The sequence below is a fragment of the Xenopus tropicalis genome, chromosome 2 (genome assembly GCF_000004195.4).
Source record: "Xenopus tropicalis strain Nigerian chromosome 2, UCB_Xtro_10.0, whole genome shotgun sequence".
In the NCBI taxonomy this organism is placed as follows: domain Eukaryota; kingdom Metazoa; phylum Chordata; class Amphibia; order Anura; family Pipidae; genus Xenopus; species Xenopus tropicalis.
In genome coordinates, this window is record NC_030678.2 from 33538168 (window position 1) to 33564738 (window position 26571).

At 40.4% G+C, this 26571-nt stretch overlaps 1 protein-coding gene across 2 annotated transcripts; it reads right to left on the reverse strand.

The window, feature by feature from the left end:
- Positions 1-5184: 5184 nt before the first annotated feature.
- On the reverse strand, positions 5185-24073 carry LOC101730464 (protein kinase C delta type). 2 transcript variants are annotated; one of them, XM_012957537.3, is made up of 10 exons: positions 24014-24073; positions 14915-15040; positions 13078-13184; positions 12814-12978; positions 11181-11272; positions 10058-10120; positions 9459-9597; positions 8552-8743; positions 7887-8015; positions 5185-6822 (listed from the first exon to the last, which is right to left on the reverse strand). In XM_012957537.3, exons 4-10 carry the CDS (start codon positions 12973-12975, stop codon positions 6712-6714), a joined length of 888 nt encoding a protein of 295 aa, XP_012812991.2. In that variant the 5' UTR covers positions 12976-12978; positions 13078-13184; positions 14915-15040; positions 24014-24073; the 3' UTR covers positions 5185-6711. The 2 variants fall into 2 exon arrangements, with proteins under 2 accessions (XP_012812991.2, XP_004912390.2); XM_004912333.3 differs by lacking the exon at positions 24014-24073 and adding an exon at positions 22295-22555.
- Between the last annotated feature and the right edge of the window lie 2498 nt (positions 24074-26571).

Sequence of the window (26571 nt, forward strand, 5' to 3'; positions counted from 1 at the left end):
TATTATATAGGTATGGGATCTGTTATCCAGAATGCTCTGGACCTGGGGTTTTCTGGATAAGACATTTTTCCGTAATTTGGATCTCCGTACCTTATGTCTGCTAAAAAATCATTTAAACTGATAATTACCCAAAAACCATCATTTGCACACCGGAAACCGGCACTGACATGAGCGAACTCTGGAACTAATGCCAGGCAGAGTGCAAAATATTTGTCGTAACTGCATTTAATTATTGGGGTACCTTTTGTTGCCAGAGATACAATATTTGGAAACCAGAACTCAGCCCTAACCTCCCCTTTCTAACTTGTATCAGAATCTCCCTGCGTTCTTCTCACCTGAAGCCACCATGGATTTCACAGAAAGGAAAGCAGCCAAAATATCACAGGCTATAACTTCCTGGGTGATACGGCCCGCTCTCCCTAACCCAGGTAAGATTTTCTGCAGTGTGATCATTATATCACTGATTCTGGGACAGAGATTTCCAAACATGATGAACCTTAGTATAAGAGAAACATAGACCTAAATCTCCCAGGTACCTAATATGCGCTGTGTTAATATGTGCAGGAGATTTGCATCTAAAAATGTAAAAAAACTTAAAAACACGGCATATTGCATCAGAAATTGTGCTTTGCACACTGCATTTGTGTTTGTAAATGATCCCTTATGTAATTAAGTGCAGTGGATTGAGCAAAGCACATGGTTGCGCCACTTGTGTATGGTGCTGGAAACCTATTAAATACTGCATGGCAATAGGGTTTTTAATTTAAGGATGCACCATATTCATTTAGTTCAGGATTGGGCTGAATCTTAGCAATTGTTGCATTCGGCCGAATCTCAAGTGTTTAGCCAAACCAAACACAAAACCCAGAGGGGTTTCGGCTTCTAGTGCCACCCTGAATAGTGCAATACCGCTCTCTGCTAGTGATGAGCACATTTTTTGGCTAGGCATGGCTTTGCAGTGAATTTGAATGGCATTTTGCCATTGCGTATTGTTTCGCAAAACTTCCTCAAAAATTTGGCGGGAAAAAAATTGTTGTGCGTCAATAAAAGTTATGATTGCAGCAAAATAGGCCCAGTCATGTAAAAAAAAAAGATGCAAGTGACAAAAAAAGACATGGGCGACAAAAAAAGATAAGACAAAAAATGTTTGCCTTTTTGCAAAATTTCCTGTTGTTTTTTGGTAAAACAAAACAGGACAGATTTACTCACCACTATCCAAAAATATTTCCATTCAGGTCTGATAATGCTCTTATAATTATATATATCTCACTGCACCCTATTTTACAGAAACAATCACACTGGAAGTTAAACGAGACTATTTTACATGATACCAGGAAAGTCACGGATACCTCAATAAGGAATATTTTGATGTGAATTAAGAATCCATTGATTCCAAAGCTATATCTTGGGAAGTTTACACAGCTGTCCCAAGGGGCAACATTATTTTGCTACAACAACAAAAAGGCAGCGTAAAACACAGGAAAGTGTAAACTAGTAACCAGATTGAGGGAATTGGAAACCCTATCAATTTCACCCAACGCTAATATGTTGCAGGAAACCCAGGGGCTCTGAAGCTTTTTAAAACAGGCAGCCATCCATACCGCATCTGGGCAAGAGGAAAAATGTACTGAGCAGTAAATAAACTCAGACACTATTAGCAAACCAAAAGCAAAATCGTACCAGGCATCCCAAATCTTAGCTTTGTAATCAAATACAGACTGGAGAAGCCATACATAACCCTACACATACCCCACCAAGTCTTTCACTCTTATTACTCATAGTTAAATAGCCTCTTTCCTAATTCTCAATCTCCAAATGCCAATAAACTCCCCATCTCATAACGTACTACAAGATTTTCCAAGATTTTTTTCTCCCCAATTTTGCAGAATTGATAAATAATTCCCTACAAGGAACAGAAACTATTTATAGTGCATGCTATCATCCTATATATCTGTACTACCAAAAGAAGTGAAAGATCCCACCACACAAAGGAACTATTGATTGACCCCACCTAATCAACTTAGACCAGATTGGTTCGTTGAAGGTCAGCAGACTGGGGACAACGTCCAAAGAATAATTGAGCTATTATTCAAACTCAGGGCCTTTCATTGGTTGTTTTCAGCCTCAACGGCGAACATGCATCAAAAGGCTGGACTGGGGCTATATGATATGCATCAAGTTTTCCTGTGGTTTGGGTTCCAGGAACCCCTTCCTACAAGCCTCTTCTATTCTAAACCTACCTGCAGGACTGCCATCTTTCCCCACTGCTTTATGCCCTTAGCATTGAGCCTCTAGCGGCCAAAAGGGAACACCTGACATCTTAGGCATAATGGTGGGAAAAAAATACTCTCCCTTTTAGCGGAAGACATCCTACTGACCCTACCAACCCCACAATATCCTTACCAACCAGGAAACTCTACAAGCATACAGCCCTTTATTTGGCTATAAAATGAATTGGGAAAATTCTGAAGCCTTTGCATTAAATATTGTAGAGCAAACCAAGAAGACCCTACATTGAAATTTTAAGTACAACTGGCGGACATCCCATATCAAGTATCTAGATATCTATATCATTATCACAGACTGTATAAAACAAATTTCATACACCTGGTGAAACAAATTGTCTCAGACATGCAAGAATGGGAGCTGCAAACCGTTTCATGGGTAGGAGGTGTAGCCAATGTAAAAATGACTATCCTTCCTAAGCTGTTATACCTTTTCGAAATCCTACCTATACAATACTCAATTACAATGCTCAAATACATCAAAATCAAACATTTAAGTATATTTGGAACACAACCAGCCAAAGGATCCCATGATCTGTTGCAAAACAGATGGAGTACCTACAAATTAAACATTATATTATAGCTCTACTGGGGCCCACAGGTGCATGTAAAACTCACACCCTTTGAGAGAGGCCTAATCTCTTAGCTGTACCAATTAATGAATACTTTACCTGAGGATCCTTTCCCAAAACACCCCTATATGCTATATTGCATACAAAATATCCCCCCACAAGTGGACCACTATTGGGGAAAATGCTCATAAAACAGTGCTGTGCACCCAACAAAAAAAAACATCTACAAGGTGTTGATGAAGTGGTACCTCACCCCCGACAGACTTTCTAAAATGTATCCCCTGACAAGCTTATTGTGCTGGAAAGGCTGTTCACAGAGAGGCACATTAAGCCACATTTTCCCAAACCTAAGAAACCCAGCACAGAAACTGATCAACTAAATCCCCACTGCTGCCCCTCTGGCAGTCACTTCAAAGTGGAAATCTACTAACTTCCCTACGATTCAGTTTCTAGAACTGAAAGCAACACATTTACAGTTCAACACTGTGTGGTGCAGTTGGGAGTACTATACGGTATCTACTACTACTCAGGGAACCCAATTCCTCACTACTGATACCATTCACTGGCTAAATTAACCCGATTAGATGATGCCAATAAAAAAGAGACGCAAGACGGTATTTGGTGTTAATGTACTTTATTATCAAAGAGTAGACCATTATCTGATTTTACCTACTTTAGGCCAATGCTACACAAGGCTGATTCTTGACCTGCGGCCAAAGTCATGGCTCTGGGTGCAGTCATAGGTTTAGGCTGATTTAAGCATAGGGGCTGATTTTACTTTTGCGGGCAGGCCAAGAATCAGTCCTGTGTAGCAAAGTTGATCCAAAGGAAGGCAAAAAACCCCCCCCTAAAGTTGTTACAGAGGGGGGAAAAAATTCCTTCCTGACTCCAAAATGGCAATCGGACTAAGCCCTGGATCAACCAAAAGCCAAAGTCACATGGGAGTTGCCAAACTGTTAGACACCTCCCCCTCCCCAGTGACTATAATCACTAACCTCCTACCCCTGAGTTGTGCTCCTTTTCTTTAAAAATACACTGGTACTTTCATGGGGATCCCTGTGATCCCAGGTATCACTTGCACTGTTCAACGTAGGCACATGCACCGTACAGAGATCTCTATAGTGCACATATGCCCACCCAGGGGGGTGCAGGGGATACCTGGGAGCAGGGCAGAAGTTGGAACAGTGCCCTACGCACAAATCTACCCCAGGCTGGTACAGTTTTCAAGGAATAAAAGCCCTGGCACAGAGAAGGAGGTTACAGATTACGGTCACCGAGAGGTGCCTAACAGTTTGCAATCCAGTGATTTTGGCTTTCTGTATTTGGTGTTAATGTAGTTTATTATCAAAGACTAGACCCTCATCTGATTTTACCTACTTTAGGCCAATGCTACACAAGGCTGATTCGTGGCCTGCGGTCCAAAGTCATGGCTCTGGGTACAGTCATAGGTTTAGGCTGATTTAAGCATAGGGGCTGATTTTACTTTTATGGGCAGGCCAAGAATCAGTCCTGTGTAGCATAGGCTTTATAGTTGATCCAGAGGAAGGCAAACAAAAACCCTCTGAAGTTGTTACAGAGGGGAAAAAAAATTCCTTCCTGACTCCAAAATGGCAATCGGACTAAGCCCTGGATCAACCAAAAGCCAAAGCCACATGGGAGTTGCCAAACTGTTAGACACCTCCCCCTCCCCAGTGACTATAATCACTTACCTCCTACCCCTGAGTTGTGCTCCTTTTCTTTAAAAATACACTGGTACTTTCATGGGGATCCCTGTGATCCCAGGTATCACTTGCACTGTTCAAGGTAGGCACATGCGCCGTACAGAGATCTCTATAGTGCACATATGCCCACCCAGGGTGGTGCAGGGGATACCATGGAGCAGGGCAGAAGATGGAACAATGTGCTACGCACAAATCTACCCCAGACTGGTACAGTTTTCAAAGAATAAAAGCCCTGGCACAGAGAAGGAGGTTACAGATTACAGTCACCGAGAGGTGCCTAACAGTTTGCAATCCAGTGATTTTGGCTTTCTGTATTTGGTGTTAATGTAGTTTATTATCAAAGACTAGACCCTCATCTGATTTTAACTACTTTAGGCCAATGCTACACAAGGCTGATTCGTGGCCTGCGGTCCAAGAATCAGCCCCTACGCTTGAATCAGCCTAATCCTGTGGCTTTACTTAGACCCTCTGCATCAGCTAGGGTGCAGGCAAATGGAGTGGCTTTTGCTGCCAAAATACGTGAGTATTATTTCTACGCCAAAATCTGCTCCATGTGCCTGCAGCCGGGCCAAAGTCATGGCTCTGGGTGCAGTCATAGGGTTAGGCTGATTTAAGCATAGGGGCTGATTTTACTTTTACAGGCAGGCTAAGAATCAGTCCTGTGTAGCATAGGCTTTATAGTTGATCCAAAGGAAGGCAAAAAAAACCCCTCTGAAGTTGTTACAGAGGGGAAAAAAAATTCCTTCCTGACTCCAAAATGGCAATCGGACTAAGCCCTGGATCAACCAAAAGCCAAAGCCACAAGGGAGTTGCCAAACTGTTAGACACCTCCCCCTCCCCAGTGACTATAATCACTATCCTCCTACCCCTGAGTTGTGCTCCTTTTCTTTAAAAAATGCACTGGTATTTTCATGGGGATCCCTGTGATCCCAGGTATCACTTGCACTGTTCAACGTAGGCACATGCGCCGTACAGAGATCTCTATAGTGCACATATGCCCACCCAGGGTGGTGCAGGGGATACCTGGGAGCAGGGCAGAAGTTGGAACAATGTGCTACACACAAATCTACCCCAGGCTGGTAAAGTTTTCAAAGAATAAAAGCCCTGGCACAGAGAAAGAGGTTACAGATTACAGTCACCGAGAGGTGCCTAACAGTTTGCAATCCAGTGATTTTGGCTTTATGTATTTGGTGTTAATGTAGTTTATTATCAAAGACTAGACCCTCATCTGATTTTACCTACTTTAGGCCAATGCTACACAAGGCTGATTCGTGGCCTGCGGTCCAAAGTCATGGCTCTGGGTACAGTCATAAGTTTAGGGTGATTAAAGCGTAGGGGCTGATTTTACTTTTATGGGCAGGCCAAGAATCAGTTCTGTGTAGCATAGGCTTTATAGTTGATCCAAAGGAAGGCAAAAAAAACCCCTCTGAAGTTGTTACAGAGGGGAAAAAAAATTCCTTCCTGACTCCAAAATGGCAATCGGACTAAGCCCTGGATCAACCAAAAGCCAAAGCCACATGGGAGTTGCCAAACTGTTAGACACCTCCCCCTCCCCGGTGACTATAATCACTAACCTCCTACCCCTGAGTTGTGCTCCTTTTCTTTAAAAATGCACTGGTACTTTCATGGGGATCCCTGTGATCCCAGGTATCACTTGCACTGTTCAAGGTAGGCACATGCGCCGTACAGAGATCTCTATAGTGCACATATGCCCACCCAGGGTGGTGCAGGGGATACCAGGGAGCAGGGCAGAAGTTGGAACAATGTCCTACGCACAAATCTACCCCAGGCTGGTACAGTTTTCAAGGAATAAAAGCCCTGGCACAGAGAAGGAGGTTACAGATTACAGTCACCGAGAGGTGCCTAACAGTTTGCAATCCAGTGATTTTGGCTTTCCATATCTTTTAAATATATAAATGCATTGCATTCATACATTTCTATGACATATCCTCCCCCTACTCCTTCCCTATCCTTGAATATCAGAAGTCCCGTGTGGTACTGGATCATATGAGCATTTGATGTTGGGGGATTTATACTTAGCTTAGCTAAGATCTACAGTTTTGCGTTCATGGTAGACGGCCACTGTATGTCACAGGAACGATGATGTTTCCAACTGTGCAACATGAAGGTGCTTCACTCCGGCCAGCTGGGATCTAGAAAAGTAAAGCCCTTGAGCAATGGGCCCTTGCTGGAATCATCAGTTGGGAATCCGGCCTTCTGGTGCGCGTATATTTTAATTGTTTGCTGCAAGAAATATAAACACTTTGTTACACAAATATGGCACCTTTTGGTTAAAAAGATGAATCTTCTTGAATGTGCCCATACATGGTCAAATAAATCAGAATGGGGGACCTGGAATCACCTTCTGCACCAGATTTAGTTGACCTTTGTCAAGTCAAGTTCAGTAAATGAAAGGTTTTTTGCTTATTTGAAATGTGCATTGGCACATTCCTTGTTTAAATGAGCTGGGAATGCACTACATGGGGGATCTGTTCTTATGGAAATAAATGAAGGCAAAGAGTTTCCCTTAATACTCAACAAGATTTTGTTCTGAACTGTTTTGCGTTCATTATAAGAGCAGTAGAGCAGTATAGCTCAGTTTTTCAGGAGTGGGATGGTAACATCTACACTTATTTTATAAGGGTCCCCCACTATGTACTGATGAGAGCAATACACAGAACCTCTGGTTTGTAATTACTAGAGAACTTAAAAGCATGAGTTATTCTGTTGCACTTTAAATCTTCCTTTTTCTTGATTTTAGATGGGAAACAGATGGGGAACTGCTCCGAAATTCATGAACAACTTTTTAGAAATTCAATTAAAAATTTCTTTCATTAAGAAAAAAAAATTGGGATATTCCCATTATATAATAGTGATCTTTTAGTAGAATGTAAATACTGCTATAGATACTGATATTCTGGGATATTCTGCAAGTTGTCTTTTTAATTTATTATTTTTTAATTATTTGTCTGCCTCTTTCTAAAATAAAATATACAATAATATCACAGATTCATTCTGTGTCTAGAATGATATTGTTACGATTATTCTGTATTACTTCTCCTTCTGTTTAGCCCTCTCTTAGTAAACTTCTAATCACAAAAGTTTAAATTCACAAACTAACAGGCATTACTTCCAAATAAATCACAACAAACCTAACAGAACATAAATGTGCATTGCTATCAGTGGATGCATAAGGAGAACATATTACTTCTATGCTACAGCAGCCCTGTTCTAGAGTAGCTTGAACTCAAACAGAAAGTACAAATAGATTACTGTACTATCCCATAGCTTGGTCAGTGGGTACTTACAACTACTGGCTTGAAAGGGGGCTCCAGTCTTCGGTTTTCCACATCCACCCAGTCAAGTGATGCAAAAAATGGATGTTCTCTGATGTTCCCGTTGACTCCGATGCGAAGACCTGGATCCTTTTCTAGCAGCTAAACAAATAAATAAACATTTCAATGAACGTTAAAAGGAACTTTTACCATCACAACGAATTCACCTTCTGTCCTTGTCAGCAAGATACCAAAACTAACATTTAAGGTCCCCATACACTATAAGATCCGCTCGCTTGGCGAGCTGATCTTCACCCGATATCCCCACCTACGGGTGGGCGATATCGGGTAGCAAGTATCTTAAAAAAAAAATAATCCGATCGTTTGGCCCTGGGGCCAAATGATCGAATTACATTTGCGGCCATGGGGCAGTCGGTTTGGGGACCGCATCAACAAGCGGATGCGGTCCCCGATCCGACTGGATTTTCTAACCTTACCGATCGAGGTCTGGCTGATTTCATGCCAGATATCGGTCAGCCAGGCTGCTTGGTTCTGCCCATACACGGGCCGATTAGCTGCCGAATCGGTCCAAGGGACTGATATCGGCAGCTACTATCGGCCCGTGTATGGGGACCTTTAGAGGAACTTCCACATTATTAAGACCCCCACTGGCTGTTCCTTTAGTTGCCCGTACTGACCTTTTGTAGGAGATCACGCAGTTCCTCTGAAAGAAAATCTGGATAGTAGGGCTGCTTCTTCTTGATCTGCTTAAGTTTTTCTTTGAAGCTTCCAATCCAGGGAAATGGCAACTGGCCAGTTGCCATCTCATACATGGTGACACCTAGTGCCCACCAGTCCACTCCTGCGTTGCACTCCTTCAGTAGCATGGTCTTTAAAAGGAAGAATATATTATTTAATCCACAGGAAATTAAATTGCGAACATCATTTAACATGTATAAATGATTTCTTCAAAGCTCCAGAAGAAACCAAATTCCTTAAACTGCTTAAAGAGAATAAGGAGAGTAAAGGGATACATTAAGGAAATATCCAATTGGCTCTGCACTCAGCATCTCCTTATTGATTTCTGACTTGCAAGTGTAGCAAATTATAGAAGTAAAACAGTGACACAGCTTGTCTAACCTTGACTTAATATACTCTGCACTTTGTCACGTGTAAATATAATTGTTAGAAAATTACAATTATTGCATATGATTATGCAATTATATTTTCTTATATTATGTAAAATAATATAAGGTAAGAGACCCAGATGGTTGAAAAGTTTTGATTTGGTGCTTTTTCATGTATAAGACCAACTATAACAAAAAATATCTAAGATATGATATAGCTAACATATATTTTGGGCATGATGGGAGCATAAAAATCCAGATAGACAGCCCTCCTACTGCCCTATTCTGCTGCATAAGAAAACATGCACCCATATAGATTACAATGTATTTCTTTCCTGCTTTCCGTCTGCATCTAACTGCCTGAATAATCACAATATACTTTGTATCCCACCTGTATCCCACTATAAATGGAATTATGTGCCTGGAAAATTCTACTCATTCACGTTACTGGTATTTGCACAAAATTTACATTTGTTACCTCTGGGGACTTGTATCCAGGTGTTCCTAGACGACTAACGAAAGTCTTGGCGCCAAATATGTTTTCGAGAGAAATCCCGAAGTCACATATCTTAACATGGCCCTCTTCATCCAGCAGAATGTTGTTCGGGTTGATGTCACTGCAAGACAGGCATTAGGGACAGGTTATGTAGGTATTAGGAGAGGTAAAGGAAGACTTGGAATAGATGATAAGGGATTTTCTGAAATATGAAATTTAACCATAATCTAAATAAAATAAGGGTAAGGTAAATATTAGGGTGTTTAGCTATGCAAAAAAAAATCACGAAGAACCAAATGAGCCAAGATGAGTATAAGAGAAAGAAGAATTGCAGGTCAAGGCATAGTTAATTAAAAGCTAATTAAAATGCTGATAATCTGATCTGCTCATGCTTTTCTTGGCCAATGTATGAGGCCTCGGCAGATCTGGCAGTGAGAAGGGACACCGCCGCTCCCTATACAGTAAGTCTGGTGTGAATACATGTACTTGGGTTATCAAAAAAATAAGCAGATCGAGGCTAGTTACTATTCATGTTAATGCCCTAATTGGGCAATATCTGACAAGGATGAGAATTTACTCACCGATGAACAATTCCATTCGTGTGAAGGAACTGAAGGCCGACCAATATCTCTGCAGAGTAGAACCTTGAAAATAAATAAATAAATAAATATAAGTTTGCTAAACTGAAAATAAAATATAAAATCATGTATATGTAATTAGCTGAAAAAATATAGTCTTCATATTAAACAGAACCGATATACAATCTACTCTTTAATAATGTATTGTAATTATTGTATTGACCCTGAAAATTTTAATAGATAGCCACCATCCATATAGCATAGCATAGCATAGACCACCAGATAGCATAGAATATGAGAACATTTAATTCATGGTGTGTGGAACAATTTAAAGGAGAAGGAAAGGTAAAAACTAAAAGGTATAAGCCATAAGCACTTACAGAAAAGCTGCACTGAACCCTCTATCTAAAGAAACACAAGATTTCTTGTCTCCTCTTTTTGTAAACATTCTCTTTGGGTATCTTCCTCTCTCAGAAAAATCTTTCATTCCCAGGGCCAGAGTCTGTGCACTGCCCCCCCCCTCCATAAGAATTCATAAAAATCACTCCCCTCTCCCTTAGGAATGTGTTATCTGAGCTACAATGGCTAGAGCTGCAGCAGGAAGCTAGGAAGACAAATCTAAAATGGCAGCTGCAATCTTCTAGGGCTCTTTACTTATAGTATAGTTAAGCTTTCTGTAGAATAAATATAGTGTTCTAGGTGGCACTAATGGGGCAAATCTATTGGCAGTAAAATGTCAAAATGACTTTCCTTCTCCTTTAAAACAACATATAATAAAAACACAACCTACATCTCTTATCTGCTTTGTAATTGGTTCAACGACCAGTGCCAGACCAGGGACCGACCAGAAAACCTTAGACCCCAGGCCGCCTTTCCAAACAATTTTTCCTCCTTTTCTCACCCAACCTCTTTTTTCTCCTAGTCTCTTTTATTTACATGCTAAAATCTATTCTTCCATCTATTTCTCCTTTTTTCCCATTCAGATATGGGGAATGACCATGAAGCAGGCCAAATGGTCAGGAGCAGGAGGGCCCACTGACCCCTGGGCCCACCGGGAGTTTTCCTGGTATCTCACATTTCTACTTACACATGTTGCAACATGTCACACAAGCACTATGTCACTTACAATATTTTCGGTTGGCTCAGAGTCCTATGGCGAAAGATCTGTCTCATAAGTGTGCCGCCGCTCGCATACTCCAGCACGAAGAATGCTTGCAGCTGGTAAGAAAGATAAGAGGGTGAGACATAGGAACAAGATATCTTAGAGCTGAGAAATAAACTGTTACTAGGACTAATAATGTAAAAGTTTTAGTTTTCACATATTTTACACCAATATTTTTACAAGGCACTGGGCCACTGTGCCTCCCTCGGTTCTGCCATCAGATTCTTTCAAAGACATCTGCACTCACTTCCAGGAGAATCTGCCAGCAATATATACAGTCTCAGAAAGTGGCTGCACCCTGGGGACTTATCAAAAGATGCTTTTATTCCATATCAAAGTTTTGACACTTACTGGGGTCTTTATCAAGATAACAAAATGTATAAAGGCAAGTGAATATATGAACTCCCATGTAATTTATATCATAACCTGTCCTGGCAGTTTAACGTATAGTATATAGGCAAAACCCAAAATACACTCAGAGAATGCATGACTAACCACCTAAGGCTGCTTTTCCAATGGAAAGAAAGTTATTTCTCTGGACAAGGGGACAAAGGACAAACGAAATCTAGGAGTGTAGACTGCTGTTGTCATGTTGCTTCTATGTGAAACCTACTGGATTTATATATATCTTAGTACTGTATCCCCTAGACTCTGGAGGCATAAATGAATATTGTTGAAATGTGTCATTTTGATATGTGGATAAGCAAAACTTTATAAGGCTATTTGTTCCTTGCCTTTAGATGGCAATATATGTTTTGGATCACACATAGACTATAGGACCATTCTATAACTGATGTATGCAGATTTTATGGGTTCAGTCTATTTATTTACGTGTCTGCAAACATTTTGTTATCTTGAGGAAAAGCCCAGTGGGGGCTATATAAACATATACAGGTATATATAGAGAGAGAGGCCTGTGCCTCGGGTGCTTATATATAAACACAGCCTTAGTTACAATAAGTCAGGTGACAAATGCAATAAATAATCACTCACTAACTGACGACAACAATATAGACAAATTTACAAATTATTCATAGCTCTTGTGTATTATGAATTGATGCCTGGAACATTGGAATGGCAGCACAACAGGAAAAATAGCCCAGGTCAGTGCATTTTTTAAAAACAGGGATCATTGGCCTGGGGAAAGAAAGAAGCAAGTAGAATCGCTAAAGTGGGGTGCGAAACAACTTGCCCACCCCCAGTGATTTTAAAATTCACCTTTAAACCACGATCATGCTCTATCACTACTAAAATGTCTGAGAAAATATGGATCATGGTCTTTATAGACTCATTGCCCTCTTTCTTCATTGTCCCTTATCATGTGCCACTTGATGTTTGTTAATGTGTATACAATTTTTCTAAGCTTGTTGCCCCCTTAGTGTACTCTAGAAATAAAGATAAATAAACCTGCATTCCATTATGTAATATCATAAGACAAGATTTTGCAAGCAAATACTGTAGCCCCACCTTCAACACACAATAAACCTGTGCCCATTATTTCAAATATGGACATTCCAAACCCTTTGAAAATGACTGCATTCTTCAAAATGTTGTGGATTGTAAGGGTTTTCTTTATATTCCCTTAATAAACAGGTACCTGAGATTGAAAAGCTGCACGAATGTGACAGATAAAAGGACTTGTTGATGCCAGCCTCAGTATCCGGGCCTCCCTCGTGATGGCTGTGTTCTTCCTGTCAATGTTTTTGGGCACGATCTTCACTGCCACAGGTTTCTCCTTGCCCAGAAAAGAAGCTAGCATCACCTGAGAAGGGAAAGACAGTAAATATTAAATGGGGAGAGTCTTTAAACTGGGCTACAAGATGACGGGTTGTAGCATCAGTACCATGTAGGTGCTACTCACTGTGCCAAAGCTGCCTTCCCCCAGCTCCCTATGGAAGAAGTACTTATTGATATCCAGTTCAGGTGGTCTTGTAACTGCCACACGGGGCTTCTTTGGTTCAATCGCACCTTGGTGGGTAAAATAAGAGCAGTCAGCAATTCATCATACCACACAAATGATATGCTACTTGACACCCACGTAATAAAACAGCAAGCTGGTTGGTAGGAACAAACCAATCTGAAATTTCCCACCAAAGATAATCAAAATCACCTACATCTTCATTTCTTTCCATTTAACTGCCTTAAAGACCATACCAATCTTTGTATGTATTTATGTGTGTATCTATCCTCTACCTATCTAGATAAGATCAACATACCTGTACTTTAATTCTGCTAATTGATTTCTTTTTAAATAAAATAAACTCAATATATATATAGGGATCATTTAGGAACATAGGTACTAAACCCACAACAACCAATCAGCAACTAGTTTTGATCAGTCCAGTAAATGAAAGTAAATATATGATTGGTTCCTATGGTCAACAGCACTGGTGCATAATCACCCCACTGCAGAATATTTTGGAACTTGCTTGTGTTTACTTTATAAGAAATAAAAGATACATGGGGTTAGTTAATAAAACTTGTTTAGCTCTAAGAACCCATAGCAACCAATGAGTAGGTAGACTTTACTAGGCAGCAGTTAAAAGCAAAGCTTCGTTTGATACTATAGATTTTTATTAGCTGCCTTACACCAACAGAATTCAAATAAAATTTTCTTTCACTTACATGATGTCTCCTGCTCTGGACTTCTTGATCGTTTCTTCTTCTCCTTATCCTCACTGTCTCTATTTCCGCTCTTCCTGCCATCTTCCACTGCCTTTATACCACCGTCTACACAGATTTTCTTTTTTCTCTCTACGTTGTCTTCCTCACTCTGGATCTTTCTTTTCTTTCCTACAAGACTTTTCCTCTCCAATATATTGCTCTCCATTTTCCTGAGTGCCTGGTGTCCAAATACCACCTCTTCTGCTAAGCTCCTATTCTCCCTCCTCCTGCTCCCCTCCTCTTAATACTTACCTCCTCTCAATACTTACCTCCTCTCAATACTTACCTCCTCTCAATACTTACCTCCTCTCCGATCTATCTTTAAAACTCTGCTCCTCTTACCTCTAGCTCTAAATTCCAAAAATCAAGCTTCTCTAATCTCTCTCTCTCTCTAAAAGCTCCTAACTGACGCTGCTCTGAACTCTGGCAAATAACTGCCAAACTGTCACTTGCTCAGGGTTTGAGACATGTGACTATGCAAATGCAATGTGACACATAATGGAGATGCAGCTTGTCTCAAGTCAAACTGATTCGCATTGATTCTCTTCTTGCTTTGTATGAAGGAACATAAATAACACGGGGGCTCAGTACAAATTTGTAATCAAGGGATATGTTTGAACCTTCCCCATTTCTCACTAACTAATGCACTACTGGCTATAAATGAGGAGTCAAAGGTTGGTCATACCTTCAATAAGCACTAGATCCTACGGCTTCACTAAGGGGTCACTAATGATATCACAGATATTTCTGCACTATGCCTTCTCTCATAATTTTTACTTTTTCTGCATACCATTCTCAGTTGTCTTATTATGTTAGTGAATAAAGTATCTTTTTATTTCCATGTCATTTATTTTTTCTTTAATTTGCATTCCTTGCCAAAATAACTGCTGATGTCTAAACATATATTCAGCTTTTTAACTTCTAAATTAATGAAAGACATATGGCCTAAACTCTTGCCATGTAGCACCAAACACCAGTTTAATGAGACTAATATACCAGCATGTTTCAAACATGCCAATGGATAGAAAGCTTACCTTGTATACAACTATAGGAAGTTTGGCTGCCTCTGGTCCTTTGGTAAAGTCATTGCTATCTGTCAGTTCCATTTGGTGGCAATTCCCTTCTTCACCTGCCTCTGCCATTCTTCTTCAGTTGTGTCTCTATAAAAGCAGGAAAAGGTGATGTACCGTGTTAGCCAAAGGTATCACCTTTATACCACTTTTGTTATTTTTTATTTCAAAAGGGTTACCCTGTAAACATGTCTCTATAAAACAAACACTGTGGCTAGTCACTCTCTCCATGTGCCTCTATAATGCCAGTTACTTAAAAGGAGCTCACCTATCACTGAAATAGTCCTGTTTTGTAATGGGCGAAATAATTTGCCAGGCATAATTTTGCCATTGGCAGATTGTTTTGCAAAACGGGTGTCAAAATTCACTGTGACAAAAAAAAAAAAATTGTCGTGCGGGTTAAAAAAAAAGTTGCATGCGACAATTTTTTTTTTACATGCGTCATTTTTGCCGAAAAAAAACGGCACAGATTCACTTATCACTACTCTCTGCATGAAAAATCAGAATTTCAACTGTTGAAGTTACCAGGAGTGACTTTTTGCTGCTGCAGAAGTGAAGCCTCTCAACTCGCATACGCGTGCGCAAAAACATTAGAAAGTTTTTCCCGCTGCCCCAAAATGTTGTTAACAAATGAACAAAATGTTTATTTATCTGAAATCTGTATATGCAAATGGCACTACTGATCTGGTGAAGGATTCAGATGAATATTTTGTGAAGGATTTGGTATGGGTCCAAATCCAAAAACTGTATTCATAGTTTGTATAACGAAAGAGATCCTGTTAACCAGTCATCATTCCAGTAAACAAAATGCATGTTATGCTCTGAACAACTTCCATAAGGGCTCTCCCATTTGTCCACTTGCCCTTTATTTGTACAAATTACAATGAATGAACACAGTTGTACATTGCCCCATTGAGTAGTAGGTTGGTGATCTGGGGTTATGTGGTGTTTTTATGTTGGGGGACAGTTAAGCATTCATTTCTAACGTAAGATTATTATTGTTATTATTTATAGACAAGGTAACATTTCCTTGCAAATGCAATGCTTGCAGAAAAAAAGGTCAGAAATGAGACTTGCGTTACTGATGCCCAGGGCATGAATTGTTTTTCAGTAATTTTGACTTCTGGATGTGCCAGTTGCAAAGTCAGCATCGAAAGATGCCCAGAATTCCAGAGGAAATTCTATTAATAGTGTGTGTGCGTGTATAAACAGCAACATGGGCTTATAGGCACTCTGAGGGCCCACCAGTAAAATACAAAAAGTATTTACAAAAGTAGTTACATTCAAATGATAAATACTTTTGAATTTTATTGTTGTGGCCCTTGTGGATACTTAGCGTGCCTATAAGCCCATGTTCCTGCTATTTACAGATAACCGCTCTCAAACCCGAGGGGCTGGGGCTGCTGAATCTGGACCACTTGTTTGGTGATTGCTTTATTTGGTTCTTTAAGTGCCAAATTTTTATTTGTTCATTATTCATCATGGCAGAGTCACTAATGAATCCAGTAGCCATAATGTAGAATCCATAATTAGTTCCCATTGGAATGGCAGCTGAACGCTGGCAAATCAGAAGACAGAGCTTGAGGAAGATGAGAGAAAATATAGCAGATAATGGACCAGGTTCAACTTAGTCAAAAGAACATTTAGTCACGTGAAAATCATGGACAAGATTGCTTTCCAGGTGCAGTTCAATTAAAAAAACATATCTTACTGTTACTTACTGGACACTCCTTTACCCTATTAAACATTTATATATAATGGAAACTGTCATACCTCCTATGTGACCCTATATTACCCTATCTAGGCAGGTTGTTGGCAGAACAAACCATGGTAATAGTGGCCTGGATGTTCCCTCTGATTGTGCCTTCATTTTTATGTCATGAATATAAGCCATTATTCCATATTGGTGCTGCTGATGAAGAGTTACCTGTTGGCAGTCATCAATAGAAACTCCCACTATAAATATCTAGATTAGTTATTTTTTGTGCTAATAATAATTGTTTGCTTAAGGGGAAAACCCATGGAGCCACTGCTTAGAGGGAAACTATATTCTAGTCATGCAAATCTGTAGCAGAATCCTTGGACCTGTAAAAATCTGACTTTTATGATAATTTGCAGGGTCTTTAAAAGCCAAAGTTGCTGAAATCCTCTGCATGGGAATGGATTTAAGTACAATACAGATTCCCAAGATATTAACCTACTTAGCATAACCCTCATGTTTCCTAGCAATGAGCATAACTAAACATAATGAAAACATGTAAGCAATATTTTACCATAATATGTAATTAGAAGTCAAAAACACGGATAACTGGCCCCAGGGGGCTGCCGAAGAGTTAAAGCGGCCCATAGTTTAACGTCTCTAGCATTGTATGGCTCCCTGGTGTATCTGCCAACTGTTGCTATTAAATCTCTGTACTGAGGTAGATGCTTATTGCTTGGGGAAGGGAGGTTCCTGTATAGCTAGTAAGTCTTTGCTCATTTTCCAGCTTAGTTTGAGGAGTTCAGAGAATGCTCATTAGGGTAATGTTTTTCTTTTTACAAGGAAAAAAACTTGATTTTATTGTCATGTAATATGCGTAAAAACCGTGTCAATCAGACTGTACAATTTTACCATGTTAAAGCTGTTAAGGCCATGTAGAAGTCAATGAGAGCTTACTAAGTACACTGGAACATTCTTTCTTTGCTTTGGGGTTTCAGAGATTTTTGGGGTTTTTTGACAAAATGAAAAATTTGTGAAGATATGAAAAAATTTGAAGATAAGGGAGGAACAGTGGAGGTATCTGGGATTGACTTTGTTTGAAAAAAGATAATTTTGAGAAAAAAAATGAACATTTCATAGCTAAAAATAAAGATATGAATTTGTTATATAATGTGTAACCTGCTGTTAATTTGAAAAGTAGGATTTAATGAATTTGCTTAGACGCAATGTATCTGAATGTTCATTTTGAAAGGATGTCACAGGAAATAAAGAAAAAAGTAGAACAGGATATCTGGATAAAGGTAAAAATCCACACTGAAGCAAATCTAGCGAGGCACAATGGCTGAATTCCCACAATGCTTACAGCAAGGTACAGTATGCCAAAAACAGAAGAAACCAAGGACACTGCATGTATGGTCTCACCAGTATCCCTGGAAAGCACAAATGTGGGACCATGGATGCTGTGTATGGTGAATCTGATGCAAAAGTGATACAGCCCTCACCCTGGAAATGCCAGATGCAACTTGCACCTGGTCAAATGCAAAGGCAATTGCATGTGTTTTAGCATTTGGGCGCAATTGTAGTAGATGCTAGGGATGTAGCGAACCTCAAAAAAAAAGTTCGCAAACCCGTTTGCGAACTTACGCCAAAAAGTGCGAATATTCGCAAACTTTGCGAACCCCATAGATTTCAATGGGAAGGCGAACTTTAAAACCTAGAAAAGCCATTTCTGACCAGAAAACTGATTTTAAAGGGTGCCACGACCTGGACAGTGGCATGCAGGAGGGTGTTCAAGGGCAAAAATTTCTCTGACACAGCGTTGCGTAAAACCGCAAAGGCAGCTGGCAGACCTAGTGGAAATACGCAGCGTTTTTTGCTATTTTGCACTATTAGCACCATGGAAACGGGATTTGCTTACACCAGTACTAGGCTGAAAAACGCCATGTGTGGCTTGTGCGGCGTTTTTAGGCCGAGAAAAAACGGCGAGAAAAAATGCAGCAGAAAAAAAAATGCGGCGAACCCAAATTGCGAACAAACGCGGAAAGTTCGCGAACTTGCGAACACCCGATGTTCGTGCAAATTAGTTCGCCGGCGAACAGTTCACTACATCTCTAGTGGATGCAACTCAGAGCACAGCTGCAATTTCACTGAAATAATAATAATAAAAATTAAATTCTGCTTTATAGGTAAAAGACATAACAATTTGCTTCCAAAATTCCACCTTGCACACATGTATTAATGGCCCTTATAATCTATTGTCTATTACTTTAAGATATACGCAGCCAACTGAAGCTCTTACTGCCCTTGCCTCTGCTGATTGTATCATGCTGCCCCTGCCATGCTGTCCTTGCCTGTCTATGGCTGTTACTTTAATAAAGCCAAATTGCTCCCAATTCTGTATTGATCATTACTGATGAGCAAAGTCGACCAGATTGGAAAAAAGTTGCCACAAAAAACACCTATTGACTTCAATGCATTTAGCGAGTTTTCACATTTTTGCAGATTTTTCAGCAAAGTGAAATGGGACAGATTCACTCATAGCTATTGATGATCTGCCAATCACATTTATATCAATGGATATATTAAGTAACATGAGAATATACTTTTCATATCTTGTTCACATCCCTCACCGTATTATGTCCCCTTTCTTTATATATCTAGAAACTTTTACTATATATACTATAAATCTAGATATACTGTATAATAGTTATTTATTCGTATTAATGGCCTTTGGGTCATGGGTGGGGCCACTACACCACTTGGGGGTGGGACAATGATGTACGGGCTGGGAAAATGGGCAGGCTGGTGGAAAAAGGTAGGTGGGGCTGGGGAAATGAGTGGACTGGGCAGGGAAATAGGTAGAACAGGGCCGGGCCTGTGGTTAGAAGAAGTGATTGGCAGCAGAGAGAGTCAGGGAAGGGAGCTTTAAGTACATTACTGGTAGATTTATGATACCACCAGCCCTAGCTGGTGCTTTATAAGCTACAGTAGGTCGATCAAATACCGGCTAGGTAGCAGCCCTAATATAGACAGGCCCGGATTTGTGGAAAGGCCACAAAGGCCCGGGCCTAGGGCGGCAGTAGTTTAGGGGCGGCATGCCGCCCCGCCGCAAGAACATTTTAAAATTTTGCTCGCATACGGAGCAGTCGGGACCTCTCCCCACTGCTCCGTATGGGAGTTAAAAGGAGCGTTCGCGCATGCGCAATGGGGAGATGGCGTTGCGCATGCGCACTGGGGGCGCGTGTTCGCGCATGCGCACGGGGGAAACCCACAGGGGCGGCCTCGGGGCGCACGGGATAGAAATCCGGCCCTGAATATAGAGCAAGTGGGAGAAAACAGAACAATTATCCAAAATACAGACATATTCCAACAACATATATACTATGGAAGCTATATCAATAAACCCTTACTTACATCATAATAAGTAGTTTTGGTATGTAATAAGAAGCTTGAAGGGGTTGTTCACCTTTACATTAGCATTTAGTATGATGTAGAAAATTATTTTCTAAGACTGGTCTTCATTGCAACTGGTCTTCATTTTTTATTATTTATATATATATATATTTTTTTTTTATTAAATCACTTTTTGTTCAGCAACTGTCCAGTTTGGAATTTCAGCATTTATCTGCTAATTACCTTAGCAACCAGAAATTCCTACGAATGGGAGACTGACATATAAATAGAAGACAGAACAGAAAAATAAGAAATAAAATGTAACAATAGCAATAAAATTGTAGCCTCACAGAGCAATAGTTTCTTGGCTGCCGGGGTCAGTGACCCCCATTTGAAAGTTGGAAAGAGTCAGAATAGGAAGGCAGAACAGACCAGCTGAAAGGTTGCTTAGAACTGGCCAATCTATAACATAGTAAAAATGAACTTAAAGGCGAACTACCCCTTTAATAGGCAATAGGTTTACTTAATAGGCATTCCCTGATTGTGACTCTTTTTGAAATTATTTGGAATCCATAAAGCACAAGCTGAATTGTGTGAGTGAGAGTATATTCCCAGAGAACCAGCCCCAGAGCCTTCCATGCCATTTGAATGAACCCCGGGTTGTATCTAGGCACAAGGAAGCCGGAAACAACAACATCCTCACAGTAAATATCCAGCTGCTTCTATTTCATTTAGAGAATACAGTTGGGGTTTAAGTAAAGGGGCTGACAGGCATGTGGGCTATTTACAGAACTGCAAACACTACAACAAATCTCATTATATCTAAAGCTGATCATATTCAGCAACTCCCTCCCATAACTCAGCACAGACCTACCAATCACTAGACAGGGATACACTATGCCACTGACAGACATGTTTCTAGTTCTTTAATGGTTAATAAATGATAAATAGTACCTGAAACCTAGAAATATGTGAGCTTTTAGTAATTAACTATTCTGCTTCTGCTTCAAAAATACATTGTGGTGTTCAGTTCCCTTTGTACAGCCCTGTCTGGCTCTCATTCAGCACTAATCAATACATTATCAAGCGCTCGTGATTAAACTTATCCACAAACCAAATGTGAGATTAAGAGGTTATCACCACAGAGGAAATGCCCAAAGGAGGAGCCAGCAAATAGCGCTCAAAGTAGAATAACATGGCTTGCCTCACGGAGCACTTATTGATTGAGACAATCTGATTGTAGCTGCTATAGGTAGATGGGGAGCAAATTAAACCCAAATAAGATTTTGAGATTTTTGAGACACAAATGTCCCATCCCAGTATTTATAGAACACTGTTGCCTTTGATGTCGATAAGTCCCTGAATGTGTTGGTGACTTGAGAAAGCTTTTTATGACCTGGATCTTTTCAAGCCGCTAACTGGATTTTTTTCCCTCTATTCAATGGGAATCAAGCCACTGTTCAATACTGGGCGGCCTGCTTGTTAATTATCTGAACTGCTTTGGCATGGGTAATTGCTAAAATATATTCCCACTGAGACCTCTTTCATAATTTGGATGGGGAATATGTCAATAGGCATGTTTAAATGACATAAAATAGTATAAATGGTAGCAATTACTCTTTATTGTAAATAACTAGCTATCATTTGTCCCTATTCGATATTGCAAAAGCTGTGTATGAGCTATGAACAGAACATACAGATCAATGGTCACCCAAACCTCGCATTCAGGGTTTTCGCAAATGCAATGTGGTCAAATAAAAATAATTTCCAACATAATGGGCTAGTCTCTCTGGTTTAGCTTTCTGCAAACCTACAAAGTAATGATGGTCTGCTCTGCTGCACGGAACTGAAGGAAAAGCCCAGGATTCAATTCTCCTAACTCCTGCTTTGATTCTTTCTACTGCAGCCTTTAAGCTGTCAATCTTGGGACCAAGGGCAAGTACCTGTGCCTGCACTGTCTATGTGACAGTTGGATGTGGCATTACAGCGCTCAGGCTCAAGCTGTGTGTTTGACAAAACTTCCACTTTTAATAGTGTAACACTTGTTTGGCTTAGAAGGGGTTAACCCTGACTAGAATATGGTAGAGCATGTGTTACATGTGACCCCCTTTTCCAGGATGGGCCTCTGCTATGTGAGAGATAGGATATAGGAGCTGGATTGGAGATGAGGGTGTTGTTGAACTACAACTACCTGATGCTGTGTAGTGCAGTTAGTAATCGCAAAATAGTTATATCAACACGGGAGCACTTACCGCCACTCATCCATGTGTGCTACTCACGGATCAACTCCCAATGGCCCCAAAACAAATCGATAACATCCAGAAAAAGCGGAGCACCACGTGGTGAAAAAATAAAATCAGTCTTTATTTAGTCACATTACGTTTAACGCATTTCGTGACCTCACGTCACTTCATCAGAAGCTTAAACAGTCCCTGTATGGGAGGGGTTATTTATACCCAAACCAGCACTCTAAACAGTAGAGATGTAGCGAACTGTTCGCCGGAGAACTAATTCGCACGAAAATCAGGTGTTCGCAAGTTCGCAAGTTCGCAAGTTCGCGAACTTTTAGCGAAGTTCGCAATTTTGGGTTCGCCTTAGCTGGAGCCAAATTGTGACCTCTCACCCCAGAGCCAGCAGATACATGGCAGCCAATCAGGCAGCTCTCCCTCCTGGACCACCCCCGGACCACTCCCTTCCATATATAAACCGAAGCCCAGCAGCCATTTTACATTCTGCCTGTGTGTGCTTGATGAGTTAGCATAGGGAGAAAGCTGTGCAGGGGTTTGAGGGACAGTTTAGGTAGCTTTGCTGACTAGTAATCTACTTTCTACTGCTCTGTATGTAGCTGCTGTGGGCAGGCAGCTGTCCTGTGCTGATCATCTGCTGTAACCCTTGTAAGGACTGCTTTTATTTTCAGATTACTGTTACTCTTCTTTTCATTGTGTACTGCAGCTCCGTCTGTGTGTGTTGGAGACAGGTGTGCTGCTCATAGTAGTGCACTAAGCACCAACCACACATTCACATCATTTTTTTTAATTGAGTTTTTTTACTTTGCTACTGTAATTTATAGAGCCGAGTGCTATTAGTCTAGCTGTGGGGGACTGGTGTGCTGCTCCTAGTAGTTCACCCCCAGCACCAACCAGAGATCACTTCTTTTTTTATTATTAATTTTTTTTTTTTAATTTAAGTTACTGTTCTTTAACGTGTCCAGTGCTGTTACACGTTACACATAGTAGTGACATTGCATTGCAATAAAATCACCTGAGCGACGTTTTTCCACCAGCAATAATATATTCCGTATCCATTACTGCAGCGTTTTGTCTTTGCGTGTGAACCGGCTGTAACCTTTACACGACTTGATTGGCATGTAGACGCTGGATGTTTTAAAGCAGTTTATTACACAAGTTTAGGAATGTAGTGTGATTTCTGCCCTTTACAGCACAAAACGCAACGCTGTATCAACAACGTATTTTTCAGATAAATTTTTGCCCTTGATCCCCCTCCTGCATGTCACTGTCCAGGTCGTGGCACCCTTTAAATAACTTTAAAATCAGTTTTCTGGCCAGAAATGGCTTTTCTAGGTTTTAAAGTTCGCCTTCCCAGTGAAGTCTATGGGGTTCGCAAAGTTCGCAAAAGTTCGCACTTTTTAGCGGAAGTTCGCGAACGGGTTCGCGAACTTTTTTTGTGAGGTTCGCTACATCTCTACTAAACAGTGCCAGATGAAATCATCAGATGTAGTTAACCCTTACCCCCCTAAACATATATAAAATAAGAAAAACCACAAAAACACATAAAATCAAAATAGCAAAAAACCCCAGCAAAGGTTTATATCTATACATATGTATCAGTGGTATCAAACAAAGTGAGAATCTAAATCTCAAGACAAACAGGAAGAAAGAAATATTAACCAAATATCGGTTCCCTAGATATGCATCTATAGAAACAGGACAGTTCCCAGTCCCTATTCATACCATTCTGAGACTCCAGGGAATGAAGGTTATATATCCAAAAGGCTTCTCTCTTTAACAACCTTTTTTCCAAGTCACCTTTCCTGACCTGAAAAAAAGGTTTATCAATAATCTGGAAAGTAAATTGCACCCTCCCCTCATGTTTCTCTATCATGTGTTTCGACACAGCTGACCTAACATCTCCTCTCTCTGTAGCAGATATATGTTCCAAAATTCTTGTAGAAACATTACGTATGGTTTTCCCTACATATTGAGATCCACATAAGCATGTTATTAGATAGATAACTTCTTTTGAAAGACAATTAAAATATTGTTTAATCTGATATTCTTTGCCCGTATGTGTGCTAATAAAGCTTTTAGACATATTTAGAAAGCGACATGCCTTACATCTCTTTCTTCCACAACGATAATTACCTATATGTTTCAGCCAAGGTGTAATTCTCTTTTTAGAGGTATAAATACTTGGAGATAGGCGGGATGCCACATCTCTGCCTTTTCTATATACAAAAGATGGTTCCTTGTCTAGTACCTTTGCTAGAATGGGGTCCTGTAAAAGAATACCCCAGTATTTACAAATGCTTTTGCGTACCAAATGAGCATCCTTACCATAGAAAAATGAATTTTGGATTCTCCTATATCTCTCGATTCTTCTTTCTCCGGCACATTCAATAAACCTGGCCTCTTAGGTCTAAGAAGAGTATTTCTATCCTTACTCACAGCCCTATCATATGCAGCCTTAATCACATCCGGTGCATAGCCTCTTTCCAAAAAGCGATCCCACAGTGCCATCGCCTGCTGCTGGAAGGCATCCCAAGTTGAACAGATCCGTCTAAGATGGAGAAACTGGCCCACTGGGATCCCCCCCAAGCAACTGGCGTGTGTTACGGGTAATAGGCTTCCTAAAAAGATCACATCCTATCACCCCCTCCTGAACCGTGAACTTAACATCAAGAAAAGAAATAGAAAGATCATTAGTCTCATGGGTAAAAATGATACCCTTAGCCTGTTCATTACAGTATGCGACAAAGTCTATAAGTGAATCCTCATCTCCCACCCAAATACCAATGCAATCGTCAATATATTGAAAAAAAGAAAAAACATCAGAAAGGAATATCAGATTAAACAATATTTTAATTGTCTTTCAAAAGAAGTTATCTATCTAATAACATGCTTATGTGGATCTCAATATGTAGGGAAAACCATACGTAATGTTTCTACAAGAATTTTGGAACATATATCTGCTACAGAGAGAGGAGATGTTAGGTCAGCTGTGTCGAAACACATGATAGAGAAACATGAGGGGAGGGTGAAATTTACTTTCCAGATTATTGATAAACCTTTTTTTCAGGTCAGGAAAGGTGACTTGGAAAAAAGGTTGTTAAAGAGAGAAGCCTTTTGGATATATAACCTTCATTCCCCGGAGTCTCAGAATGGTATGAATAGGGACTGGGAACTGTCCTGTTTCTATTGATGCATATCTAGGGAACCGATATTTGGTTAATATTTCTTTCTTCCTGTTTGTCTTGAGATTTAGACTCTCACTTTGTTTGATACCACTGATACATATGTATAGATATAAACCTTTGCTGGGGTTTTTTGCTATTTTGATTTTATGTGTTTTTATGGTTTTTCTTATTTTATATATGTTTAGGGGGGTAAGGGTTAACTACATCTGATGATTTCATCTGGCACTGTTTAGAGTGCTGGTTTGGGCATAAATAACCCCTCCCATACAGGGACTGTTTAAGCTTCTGATGAAGTGACGTGAGCTCACGAAATGCGTTAAGCGTAAGTCCTGATGCTGTACATGTGCTGTTTTAATGTGACTAAATAAAGACTGATTTTATTTTTTCACCACGTGGTGCTCCGCTTTTTCTGGATGTTATCGATTAGTGCAGTTAGTAAGAATGGACGCCAGAAAGGTTCTTGCTGATGAACTATTAAACAGGTTTATTGTCCAAGACAAGGTAATGGTGCAATCAGGGTAATCATATACTCACAAGGCACAAGCAGTATAGATGCTGAAGAGAGGGTATGCACCTTTTTATCCCACCTCTTGGTAGAGTCTGGGCTGGGATACACACCTTATCAACCAGTACCCATTGGGAGGTAGTCTAGGTAATAGGGACTCCTTCAGGTTGATAACCTCTAGTGGATGAGTCCTCCGGATGAGTAGGATCAGGGGTAATCCTGCCTGTCACTATCTCTACTCCGTGGCCCTGCACTGAGGCAACATTGCCAGATAGGAGACTACTCCTGGGTCTAATCACTCTTTGGTGGGGCTAATGGCTGCCCTTTCTAGCTAGAGCTGACTATGCTCACTTTCCTAGAAAGTGCTTTACTTAAATCTTGCTGTGCTTGCTTTTCATTATTCACGGGGCCCTGTCCCCCACTTTCACTAGGGGTATAATGTCCCCTAGGGTGCAAATGGCTTCTTGAGGCCTTGCTGCACCCAGGCTCAGATGGAGCTCTGCTTGGGAGACAGCATGCAGCCAAAGAGGAAGTCATACCCTCCTGCCAGACACTATATCAGTCTGTAGGGGGCGTGTACAACCTGACTA

Excerpts from the sequence above, each read along its gene's own strand:
- LOC101730464 (XM_012957537.3), bottom strand. The coding sequence starts at position 12,975 with ATGCTAGCTTCTTTTCTGGGCAAGGAGAAACCTGTGGCAGTGAAGATC. Across the intron at positions 11,273-12,813 it reads GTGCAGCTTTTCAATCTCAG|CTGCAAGCATTCTTCGTGCT; the intron begins GTACCTGTTTAT and ends CTTTCTTACCAG. Across the intron at positions 8,016-8,551 it reads TGCGTGATCTCCTACAAAAG|CTGCTAGAAAAGGATCCAGG; the intron begins GTCAGTACGGGC and ends TTATTTGTTTAG.